Genomic DNA, 12,963 nt, shown 5'->3' with positions numbered 1-12,963 from the left:
TGATGGAACTTCTGCCCCATGAAAGTTGACAGCAAATTTCAGAGGGGCAGATTTTCTGCTAGTGTCCAAGAGGAAAATAAGCCTTGAGATAAGCCTCATCAGTTACTTGCAACAATTGTTGAATCTCAAAAGTTCCAACAGGCCCCAAAAATGGCATAGTGGCTCTGTCCATATTTGCAGATACTGTGTTCTCCTGTCCCAATTTCCCTACAAACAGAGTCATGGAGCTGGAAGGACCATACAACAAAGATAGGCCATGGCCTATGTGACACATGAGAGGTTCAGCAAGGCTAAGTAAGTTGTGCAAGGTCACACAGCTATTAGGAGCAGAACTGGAATTAGAACCCAGATATCTTGACACCCAGTTAACACACCTAGTGCTTATTTCCCTGTGCAATCCTGCTTTCCTATAAAAATTAAAGTAAATGAAAGAAATCATCCTCATTAAATTCATTTTCTGATTTCTTATAGATATGGGCTTCTCAGCTAAAGAATTTTTAATAGTAGTTTTAGATGAAGTTGTAGGGAAAAGTATCTTGGACTGTTTGCCAAGGAGATATTTCTCTTTTAATCAATTGGGATATTGGATACATGGATGCAGGCACGGCCAGCTCACCACAGGGCAAATGGTAAACAGAGTGAATCCGCAGGGCTTTGCTGAGTGGCTGGAGCAGGCTGGCTCTCTGGTCCAGAATCTGTTTAGTTTGGTTTTCTTCCAATGGCACTTTGCACACAGTGCTAGTGAGGCCAGGATTTTCTTAGAATAGAATCTCTGTTCTGGGTCACAAGTGGTTCCTCCATCTGTTACCAACTTTCCGTTGGTCACAGGGGGCTAGGGGCCACATGCAATGGTCCAGAATGACTGCACCCCACTCCTCCTGTCATGCCTGGACAAACGTCTGTGTCTACTTAATGAACACCTTGGGAGGATCCAGGTATGGCAATAATTCTTTAGTGGGAGAAGAATGTGGAATGTTCTTATTTGACTGGTCTGGTGAGGAGGATGCTTAGAAATCTTGTTTTTTAATTCTTTAAAATCTCCACTATAAAAATCTTACATTTGTCAAATGTGTTTGTTAACCAGAGGCTCTTCTGCCAGTCTGGCTGCTCATTTCTGTTGGATGTCAATCAAACAGTCAAATTCTTTGGATACATCTAGGGCTTAACTCATAAGCCAGGCATCTGAATTGTTTACAGCCTTGAGTTATACGCTCTCCTTTTTCTCTGCTTGTGTGTTCTCCAGGATCCTGCTTTCTCGGCTGTGATTCACGACAAGCTCCAGGTCCCCAACACCATCCGGAAGGCATGGAATGACAGGGACAATCGCTGTGACATTTGTGCCACACACCTGAACCAGCTGAAGCAGGAGGCCATCCAGATGGTGCTGACCTTGGAACAGGCAGCTGGCAGTGAGCACTACGATGGCTCACCTGGCTCGCCTCCACCCCTCTCCAACCTCCCCACGCTGGTGGGGTCCCGGCACGTGGGTGGGCTCCAGCAGCCCAGGGATTGGGCCTTTGTGCCCGCTCCCTATGCCTCCTCCAACTACACCGCCTTCGTCACTAACAAGCATAGCAGCAAACCCAACAGCCTCGGGGTCAGCAATGGGGCAGAGAAGAAGAGTGGGTCTCCAACACACCAGGCCAAGGTCAGCCTCCAGATGGCCACCAGTCCCAGCAATGGGAACATCCTCAACTCAGTAGCCATCCAGGCTCACCAATACCTGGATGGCACCTGGTCCCTGTCGAGAACCAATGGGGTCACCCTCTACCCCTATCAGGTAAGTAGCCTCTGAGAAAGAAGAACAGGGTTGGCTAGAGTCAAAGCAGAGAAGTGGGCAACACTTTCTTTCTCCACTCTTGTCCTTCTGGGAACTCCCCAACTCAGAACCTAATTTTTCCATGTGGCCCTGTGGATGTTGTTAAATAAAGATAAAATATGAGGGACAGTGATCCACTATAGCTGTCTGCTTTCATGGTCTACACCATCTAAAAGAGGTGTAGACTCCCTTCCTAACCTCTCCCACCTTGCCGAACTGTAATCTTTTTCTATTTGCAACTCACCTAAATACTGTTGGGATTAGGTTACCAAATGTATTTTCCCCTTTTCTTATTTTCTCTTTTCAGTTATTTAAATTTGCACATACTCCCAAGTTTCCCTATAGAAATAAGAAAGCAGGTGTTACATCTGCCAAGGAGTCTAAAAAAATTGTCTGAATTTTTCTTGGGTGAGTTTTCTGTTGGATGAAAGTTGAGTTTACCATGTGTGTTCTCTGTGTCCCCTGCATCAGTCATGCAGGAAGCAGCAGAAGGCGTTGACCATCCCTATGGAGTGGAGAGGTGGCTGTGGTAATAGAGTGTAATAGCCTGGGAAGATAACTGGTATAACAAATGATGTCAGGTTATTTCTTACTTGTGTCCCTGTTGTATTGGGTGTTTGGTGGGTGGCCTTCCACTATGAGGTAGGGACCTCAGGCTCCTCTGTCTAGCATGCACCATTTTCCAGGGGCCTCAGAGTCTTCCGCCGGGCCTTGCGCACCAGCCAGGAAATGAAAGAAGAGAAAGAGTGTGGAGGATCTCACAGGAGGATTTGGGGGGCCCAGCCGGGAAGGGGCATACATAACTTCTATCTACATTCCAGTAGTAAGAATCCAGTCTCCTGGGGAAAGCCAGTCTGTCCATGTGTCCAGGAGGAAAAAGAAAAATGTTGCATGAACACATAGCATAGTTTCTGTTACATGACTCAAACATCAAATGAATTAAATGTGGCTGATAAAATTCCTGGTGACTTTTCTAGAGTATAAGATTGTTTCTCTTGATATCTTGAAAGAAAATGGGGAGCATGGATCATTATCTAAGGAAGTTAGCATTTTGGACTGCCAAACTTCTCATTGACTGAGTGCTTTGTAGTTTATAAAATATAGTGCACGCATCATTTTATTTAACTCCACAATAGGCCTGTGGAATAGGCTGGGCAGATGTTAAATTGTCCTTTTACAGATGGGGAATACAATGCTTAGAGAAACTGAAGGACCTGTCGGTTTCCTCTACCACAGCTGCTTCCACCTTTCCCAGCTTACTCCAGAGCAATCTCCTATCGACATCTTTTCCAGATATGGCTCCTTTTCAGACATGGCACACCAAAGAAAAGGACTCCTATTTTGACCTGCAGGGTCCTAGCTGCCACTTTACATTTGGGTGGAATTTTCTGGGTTATGGACATAAATATAATGAGGAATCAGTGGCATCCTGGGTGGGATTTCATAGTCTACTGCTTAAACATAACCATCTGGGGCAGGAACAGAAGAGCTTCTTTCCATTGTTGAATAACAGGCTTTTTTGGTTCACAATTTTAAAATATGCTATTTTTGAAAATTATACAAAGTAAGATGTATCTACTGTAAAAGAAACTAAAAAATATACAAAAATGTTTAAGTAAGACTTCAAAAATCAACATCACCCAGAAATAGACCATGTAACGTTTGGGTATGTTTCCTCCCAGTATTCACACACACACACAATTTGTAAAATTGTGATCATTTTCAATTCTGTGACCTGCTTTTTGCTTAATGTACTGAGTACATTTTCCTGAGCCATTATATATTTTTCTAAAATATGATCTTTAATGGTAGCATAATATTCCATTATGTAAATACTTTATACATTATATGAGTATGTCCTAATTCATATAGCCAAGGATCAATTATTAGAGTTTGGGTTTTTGCTACTATAAATAAAATGCTCTGGTGCACATCCTTCTACCCAGGTCACATTTTGAACACGTCCCGGGATGTGCTTGCCACATTCTCATGTTACACAGACAACTCACATTTCACCTTCCAGGGCCCCAAAGCACTTGTAAATGTATCAGGTGCTAGTTAGAAGACCCAGCTGCTGCACAGTGCTGATGAGCAGACAGAAGAACTTGGAACTGGTGCTTTCATTTAAAATATTCGAAATATTGGGAAAGTGTGTGAGAAAGGGAAAAGCTGAAGATGCTGGTTAAACGGAAGATTAGGTATTATTCGTGCATTTTTTTATTCATGCAGTAATTCTTTCTGCTCCTCTTTTCTCCTGCCTCAGATGAAAAAGAATCTCTTATACAATATCAAATGTTTATTAAGCTCTAACCAAGTGCCAGACACTATGCTAGGTGTTGGATGGGGCGCCTGCCTTGGGTTGGAAGCCCAGGTTCCTGTCCTGCTGTGTGTAGGGAAGGAAGCAGGTGAGCTGCCTGTTATGAGCCAGGGAGACGAGTAGGAAGGTAGAAAGATGCCCAGACTGCTCTGAGGGCATGCAGAAGGGCTCGCAATCCAGCCTGTGGGGCAACGGTGGGTTGATGTGGCCTAAAGCCAGATGCAAAGATGATTCATGCAGATTGTCCTGGGTAAATGTGATTGCTTCTTTCCACCTCCAGAACAGACTAATTCATGCATTAAAAGGATCAGAGGAAATCTCTCTGGGATAAAGAGATTTGGTGCCTGGCTGTGAATCAGGGTCCCCGTGTCATGACTGTGTCATCCTGATGCCCTGGGATGGAGGCTCTGGGTCTGGCCAGACTGCGTGTCTCCTGTTACGAACATCTCCCTGCAGTAAATATTCTGCAGTTCACAGTCTAGCCAGCGTGGCAGAGATGGCTGACTGCTCTGAAAGCTGACCTCACTTTTCCTGCTCACCCGTACTCCCACTTCTCTCCCTGCAGAGCAGATGGCCCTCTGGATTAGTGCCAGAGCTATTCCCTGGGCATAGAAGCATCTAGACTTTGTCGCTACTGAGGGTTCAGCTCCACAGTCACAGACCAGGAGCCTGTAGAAATGAGGGAGAAGAGGACACTGTCCTTCTGCCATTTGAGCACAGAGAGGGTAACAAAGATGAGGACAGGCTTTCCAAAAGGGAGCAGGGTGAAACTTTCGCATGGGTGACAGAAAGGCCCCTCAAATTCCTCAAGCCCCCTTTACCCACACCACTGTGTAACAATCCTCGATTGTCTTTCAGATAAAGACTCTTCTATTAGCTTGCAGACATTTAACATTATCTATACACATACATGGAAAGCAGAAAATGCTCCAGAACCTTCATTTGACCACATGAGTTTTGACTTGGAAAAGACATGTCTGGATTAGTTCCTTGTAGTTAACCATAGATTAATGACCTCTTTTCGAATGGCAGCTGTTTTTGCCTGATTTACATTCATTTTGGTAAAGAACTATAGGACAGAGTGTACACACAACACTCGGAATCATAGACTGTTACGATTCCAGTCCAGAGTCACAGAATCCAGTTCTGTAGACTGGTCACTGTCTTTTGCGTTATGCTGGACGATTTGGCAACAGTCCTACCTGGTTCCAGTGCATGGCTCCGTCAGTTGTTGAACCTCAGTTTAGTAGCTTAACATCTTACTCTATTTCCTTACCTATGAAATCCCTACCTTGGAATATCATTGTGGAGAACAGCTAAGAAAAAAATGGAAACACTTTATAATGATAAGGCAGGGATACCAATATTGTCTATTCCAACCCCCTCATTTGCCAGAGAAGAAACCCGAAGCTGAGAGATATGAAGTTTCTCTTGTTCGGAGTTTCCTGAATCTTGGTTTGATCTCTTTTGCTAAATTACAGACTCATTGAGAACATGGATCCATTTTGTTCTCATGTCCCTCACAGCAGCTAACACATGCCAAAGGGGCTGCTCATTACAGAAAGCTTCAATCTCAGGAAAACACTAAAGGTGTTTCTCATAACAGGCCCTACATTTAGGAAAAAGTTCCAGGCTGAAGGACCGATCCAGACCCCAAGATTTTTGGTGGAAACCATCAGTTAATTTGCTCCAAGCTAATCTTTGACCTGAAGTATCAATAATACTCAATAAACCCTCGGATGCGGTGAAAAGAATCCAGGTGGCATTTTGATGTCACACTCAATACAGGGGCATTTTGAAAGGGTAGAAGAACTTTATTTCATAGGACTTTGATACATTGAGCTTGTCAAGAAAATGCAAGAAGATGCTGGATTAATACAGAAGTAATAAATCCATAATGGATCCCTAATGTGATGAAGTATTCAATGTGCATTCCTTGACTTAAAGGAAAATGTCTTTGATAAAAATTATCCTGCTTTCTCCAAAAGCGTTTATTGGAATCAGTGTCAGACATAATGTAGACTGAACTCTGGCTGAAGCCAGTGTGGTATTGTCTGTATTATATCTTTAGAAATTAATTGTGCCTAGTGAGCTCAGGCATTATTAGAGTTTCCATTTTAAGATATGGGCAAGAGGGGTGCTGTAGCGTAAACCCTGATCTGCAGAGATCAGAAGCCTTGGGAGGACTTGGTGCTGGCCCTGTTTATGGAGGACTTCCCAGCGCCCCTGTAAGAGGAAGGCAGCCTCTGAGGCTCGCTGGTGCTCCAGTACTCAGAGGCTTTGTTTATGATGGATTCCTGGAAACTAGAGCACGTGTTCTGTGTAGCTGACGTCTGGGGAATGAGGTTTATCTGTCCTCCTTCCTCGTTCAACTACTTTTCAAGAAGGAGCAAGAGCAGGTGTTCACAGCCAGTCGGGAGTGGAGGATTCCCGTCCTGTTCTTTGCTCAACCACTTGTCCCCTGCTCTGTGCAGAGTGCCCTTCTTGGGCCAGCCCTGGTGTCAGTTTGCTGCCCATTGGCTGCTGCTTCTGCCCAGCCAGGGCAATGGCATAAGATGTCACAGTCTGACAAATTATGACGTCAAAAGGCCTTTTTAACTTCATGAGTTTTTCTTCTCTCCTGTCTTTAGGTGATCAAAGGAGTATTACTTTATGATTTTTGACAAACCATGAATACAAGAAAACTTTGTATATTCAGTCACGGACAGAGCATTTCTTAAGCATATGGTGCTTAAGGTGAAATTTCAAAAGGGTCATCACGTTTTATGAGTATGGGAAAGGTCATGGTCTGAAGGGAACACCCAAACTTCATCAGGAAATTTTAAAAATAGTTTTTGTCTGACGATTTACTCGGTGTGGTAGGCTGAATAAGGCTCCTCCCACCCCCGCCCCGGAGTTGTTCATGTCATAACTGTGGAACCTGTGGATATGTCACCTTACATAGTAAAAGGGGATGGGCAGATGTGATTAACTTAAGGATTTTGAGATGGGGAGATCATCCTGGATTATCTTGGTGGGTCCAACGTAATCACAAAGGTCCTTCTAAAAGGGAGGCAGGAAGATCAGAGTCAGAGAGAGGCAATGTAGGGATGGAAGCAGAGATCAGAGAGGAGAGAAGATGTTATGCCGCTGTCTTTGAAGATGGAGGAAGGAGCCATGAGCCAGGGAGTGAAGGCAGCCTCGGGAAGCTGGAAAAGTCAAGGCATCAGAGTCTCTGTCAGAACCTCCAGGAAGAGCCAGCCCTGCAGACCGGTTCTGGACCTCTGATCCCCAGAAACTCAGAGAACACATCTGTGTTGTTTTAAGCTGCTAAATTTGTAGTAATTTGCTTTAACAAGTAGGAAGCTAGTATACCTGGTAAGCGCTGGTAGCAGAAAGGCTTGGTAGGAGAAGCTAGAGGAGGTATACAGATGGAGGAGTTGCCGTAGAAACCTGCAACTTAGCCAAGAACGTGGGCTTTTCGTCCCGCACAACAAACTACATTGCCCTGTGGATCAGACACTATATTAGCAAGTCAGATTATTTTATTTGGGTGCCTCCACAGAATGAGAAGTTTCTCATACTGCACAGTTGGTTTTCAATTGTCTCAGATTTCCCTATTGTTATAGCATCATAATAACAAGCACACCGCAGCCACTCTCCATTGGTAGCTAGTAATTACCATTATGTAAGCCTCTCATACTGTTGAAACTGCAGAAAACATTCCAAGCTGGAGTGGGAGGGATGGAGAGCCGTGACTGGAGCGAGTGTGTGCAGAAGGAAGCTCATCTTCTCTACAGGGCCTTTTGAACGGGTGAAATGGGGTTTCACAGAACTGCCTCAGCAAGAATTCTTACCTCATCTGGTGTTTTGAGGACCAAATACATTTGGAGGCACTCTGAAAATTACAGAGCAGCATGTAAATGTTAGTTGGTATCACTTTTTAATTTGGGAGGCAGAAGATAGCCATTGGAGATTTTGAAGCAGGGAAATGGAAAAATTGCCTTGCTTGACAGCAGTAATTCTCAACCTTGGCTGCACACTAGAATTACTTATGAGCTTTAAAAAAAATACCAGTGCCTAAGCCACACCCCAGACCAATTAATCAGAATATCAGGAGGTGGGACCCAGGCCTTGGTTTGAACTTCCGGGGCCAAGAACCACAGCTTTAAAGAACAGTTTCTCTCTCAGTGGTGTAATAAGTACAGGGAAGGGAACAGTGAAGATAGACAGATCAATAGATGATAGACAGATAGATAGGTAAATTGGTAGATAATAGACAGATAGTATTTCACTTTCCCAGGGCTGCTGTAACAAATTACCACAAACTAGGTGTCTTCAAACAAAAACTTATTCCCTCATAGTTCTGGAGGTGAGAAGTCCAAACTCAAGGTATTGGCAGGGCCATGCTCCCTCTGAAAACCCTGGGGAGGAATCCCCCCATGCCTCTCCCAGCTTCTGGTGGCCTCACGTTCTGTGGCTTCTGCCTGCTTCACTTCAATCTCTGCCCCTGTCTTCATGTGGGCCTCTCCTCTCTGTGTCTCTTCTCTCTGTGTCCTCTCCTCTTATTATAAGGACACTGATCATTGGGTTTAGGGTCCACCCCAATCGAGCATGATTTCATCTCAATCTTTAATTAATTACATCTACAAAGACCTTATTTCCAAATAAGGTCACAGGTCGTGAGGTTCTGGGTGGATGTGAATTTTGGGGGGACACTATTTAACCCACTGCAGATAGATGACAGATAGATAGATATAGGTTGATGGATGGATGGATGATAGACAGGTGGATGAAAGGTGAAAGTCGAATTGAGGAGGTGAGGCATACCCATGCTGCTCCTTTCTTGCTGAACTGCTTCTGGAAAAAGAGCAGGTGTAGATGTTTACAGCTGGTCAGCAGTGGAGAATTCCCATTCGTGTTCTCTGATTGAAGAGAAATAAAGGGAAGGGGAAAAGATTTTTTGAAAAGGAAAGGTAAAGCAAAGACAGTGAAGAAAGCGTCGTATCCACAGATGTCCTTCTACGGATGGAGGAGAACACTGGAAGAGCCGACAAAACGAACAAAAAGTTCACAGAGACAAGGGGGAACGATTAACTTAAGTACAAGGAGTCTTTTTGTGAAAAAAGAGCCTCGTCTTCTGAACTTATAAAATACCTTGAAAATGAGTTTGTGCTTTCACAACCACAGGTGTAAATGTAAATGGCACTTCTTGGAACGCTACCTGGGGTAGGTCAGTGAGCTGAGGGCCTATTCTGACCAGTGCTGGAGGGGTTCCATTCCTTTTCTAATGACCAAGCTGATAATTTGGGTTAAATTGGTGGAGTAGTCATTATTTTTGTTTTTCTTCTTTAGAAATATTTCTAGACCTCAGGGAGAGGCTAGAAATAGTGGGTAAAGTGCTGGTTCCCTGCCCTTGTGTGTGTGATGAGTGGGGTGGATGGAGAGAGGTGGTGGGAATGTGGCTGTCATCCCCCAGGCTCAGGGGACTGGCTGACCTCTCCCTCCAGCTCCCTAGGGCTAGGCCGGGGCGGAGGTGGAGCTGAGGACTGCTGCAGCGGGAGGGGGTGGGAGAGGTGAAATCATGGTCAGAGAGAGCTGTGGACTCTTTTTCACAGTTATCTTTTGTTTTAGATAGCTTCCCACATCCTGTCTCATTTGAGCCATCCTCCCCAGTGCTGGTTTCCTCAGGCAAAATATTTGCTTTCTTCATAGAGTTGAGGAAAGGAACTAAGGAATACCTACTGTCCACAGTGAGCTGGCTAAAGGGGTAACAACAGCTATTGCTTTTTTTTTTTTAATGACAAAGTAAACAGATTTTTTTCGAAAGTCTGAGGCTGATAGTAATCAGTGGTTTTATCCAAGTCTCAAACAATGAGGGACTCGGGGTTGCATCATGCTGGATTTGCTGCTCATGCAACAGGAATAAAAGCCCAACTTCTTTCCTTCTGTGTGACCTCGACAGGCTTCTTAACTGTTATGTGTCTGTATTTTGTCCTCTGCAAAGTGGACAGTTGCAAAGCTGTTATGGGGAGCATACGAGATAACGTATGTGGAATACTTAGCACCATGTCTGGCACGTGGTAACCCCTCAGTTAAGTGACTTGAAACTTGAGTGTCATCTTCTCTTAGTCAACTCAGGTTTGCATGACTCAGGATGGAATGGAATCAGGACCCTCTTTTCCAATATAAAAACCAGTGGTAGATGAAAAAATAAGACCAAAACCATAAAATGAATATCAAGCATGTGAAATAGATGTCACCCAGCAACTCAGAACACATCAGCCACCTCTGCATATTACCAGAAACCAGCGTTTCCCATGTGCCCTCTGTCTTACCTGAGAAGGCCAGATTCTAAGTAGAATGATCTCATTCCATCATTAGTGAATAAATTGATAAAATATTGAAAGGCCCATGGCCCAGTTTTTCTCCATATTTGAAGACCTTTTTAAGAGAGGAGGGGAAGGAACGTATAGACCTGAATCATTTAAAATTCTACAGAATAGTAGAGAGGTGGCATTTAAAATAATCCGAAAGAGTAAAACCTCGTTATTTTGGAGTTAATTTGAAACATCAAGTAATTCAGGCCTCGACTGTGATCCTTATTGAATGAACACTTTGCGCTTTCCTTATTTATATGCCTATGATGACATAGAATTGTAATATATTTGCTTTATTATCACATATATTTATTTGTAAAATGTAAAGCTTTCTTTTAACATTGTTATGTAATTTGGCATCTTCAGTAAATTGGAACATTGAAGCCCCCTCCTCGCCTGCCCCACTGCAGGCAGACACCGAATTGATTTTGGATTGAGATTTCCCTGTGCTAAGAGTCTTCAGCATGACAAATTAGCGGACCTCTATCTTACAGAGGTATCTGTGAGGCTCAGTTAATGAGTCATATTTTTCATGTGCCTAAGTCATTCCCAGGGAGTAATTGAGTGTTTGGGAAGCATATTAGTCATAATTTTAGGACTCTGGGGACCATTTAGTGTGTTACTGCTGCGCCAGCGGCCTCAAAGGGTTAATGTAACCCTTCAGCAGTGATCTGAGTGTCTGAGAAGGACTGAGAACCTGGGGAGCAAGAAGGTGCCGGATGAAAAGCAGAGGGAACAGCAGCCACGTGTACAAGGCTCTGACCAGGAGTGTTCTAACTACGTCACTAATCTGAGCCCATCTGACAGTGTCCATCACCTTAGCAAGGCTGGCTTCCCTCGGCCCCTGTGGATTAGGTGTGAGGAACAGTATCAGTGGGAAGGTTGAACTCATTAGCCTGTTCGTGACATGCTCCCTTTCTGTTGAAGCAAGCATACCTCAGAGACGCCAATGGGAGCCAAAGGGAAGGCTGCCCTTGTGAATTACAGATGACAAACCGAGGGCCAGAAATGTCAAGTGACCTGCCCAAGGTCACGCAGCTAGGAAATGCCAGAGCTGGGATTCAAACATGGTTTCCTGTGCACTTGCCCTTGTCCCGCTCCGCCCTCCTGAGGGAAGGGGGCCAGCTCCTCAGATTGGTCAGACGGCAGCCTTCCTGGGGGGAGCCACCCACAGCCACTCTACTAACGTTTCTTTTGGGCAATTCTGTGTCCCTAGGATTTCCAAGTGAGGTTTCATGTTGTATTGCTCTGTAGTGTAGAAATAAATGCCCTGTGTTATGTGTTCTCACTGGGAGGTGGGGAGGCCGGTCGGGTCAAAGCTTGAGACACAGATGGGCCAAAAAAAACAAATGAAAAAGGCTGTGTAAGCAATACTGCCATCTAGTGAGGCCTCCTTTAGCTTGCCTCAGAGGGAGACTTATGACAGGCCTAATATTTAGAATCTCATCGTAAAGTATATTAAGTTCTTAAGATTAATAAAAGGAAACAGGGCCATTCCCTCGTCAATAATGTTGTCTTAATTTCACAGAGGAATGTGGTTAAGGTCAATGTCCTCACACATGTCCTTTGGAAAGGACCTTGTGGCCTGAACGTCTTCAGTGACGGTGGAACTCAGTTTTGGCCTGGAGGGAAGAGCAGCCAGGCCTGCGTGTGACTTCTGCGTCTGCTGCTTCTTAGCTGAGTGACATTTGGTAAATTACTCGACTATGGGAACCTCAGTGTCCTCTTCCATAGTATCTGTCTCCTAAGATTGTTGTGAGGATTAAGGTCATTCATTCTGAAATAGTCTTTTGAGTTCTAAGCACTAGATTTAAATAATATTTTATACACACACACAGTTGCAAAACGAGATCTCGTACTGAGAAATTCTACATAATCGACTCACATGGACGACTCGTAGAGCATGGTTCTGCCTTCCTGCAACCTAACAACACATTTAAAGGTGAGGTATGCATACCTGGAACAACGCACGCACCCCTGAAAATCAGGGGTGGAGCTGGTGAATTCAGCACGCTGAGGCCTCCCTTGCATCTGAGCATGGCGTAGCTCAGTTTTTGGCAGGCATCTCATGATGAATATCCTGAACACAGCCATTTTGCAGGGCCCACTCTGTAGCCTCAAGATTCGTTCAGAGCCCGTTTCAGCCGAGCTTCTGTGTTGGAGTTTTTGTTGAAGACAACAGCATTTTGTTTTCCTCTGAGGGCAGACTGTACTTTCTCGTCTAAATAGCCTTTTTGATGGAACGCAGGTGCTTCTGAGGTTTAACTGCTGCTGTCAGGCTAGGTTGCCCATGTGTTCCAAACACACTCTGTTCGAAAAACCAGAGCTTAGTCATAGTTTATGGAACTGGCCATTTGTTGAGTCCATTAGGAGGGAAAGGAGGCACAGGTAACAGAGAAATGAAAATTCTTGTCCACAAATAATGAGTAGAAAAGATGAATGTGGCAGCTGATGCTTTCTGGAAAAAG

General features: G+C 44.4%; 1 protein-coding gene across 3 annotated transcripts in view; it reads left to right on the top strand.

Moving 5' to 3' along the window:
- Positions 1 to 12,963, top strand: part of KIF26B (kinesin family member 26B) — a 436,898-nt gene that overhangs the window by 161,530 nt on the left and 262,405 nt on the right. For 2 of the 3 annotated variants that reach the window (XM_044762759.2, XM_070501708.1), the window contains one exon: positions 1,244 to 1,780. In XM_044762759.2, coding sequence (XP_044618694.1) covers positions 1,244 to 1,780 — 537 coding nt within the window. Of the gene's footprint in view, positions 1 to 786; positions 936 to 1,243; positions 1,781 to 12,963 lie in introns of those variants that run through there. The other variant, XM_070501707.1, reaches the window with a different exon arrangement.

This window comes from Equus asinus, chromosome 30, assembly GCF_041296235.1.
Source record: "Equus asinus isolate D_3611 breed Donkey chromosome 30, EquAss-T2T_v2, whole genome shotgun sequence".
NCBI classification, from domain to species: Eukaryota; Metazoa; Chordata; class Mammalia; order Perissodactyla; family Equidae; genus Equus; species Equus asinus.
Note: the sequence above shows the minus strand (reverse complement) of the source record. Positions and strands in the feature narration are given on the sequence as shown.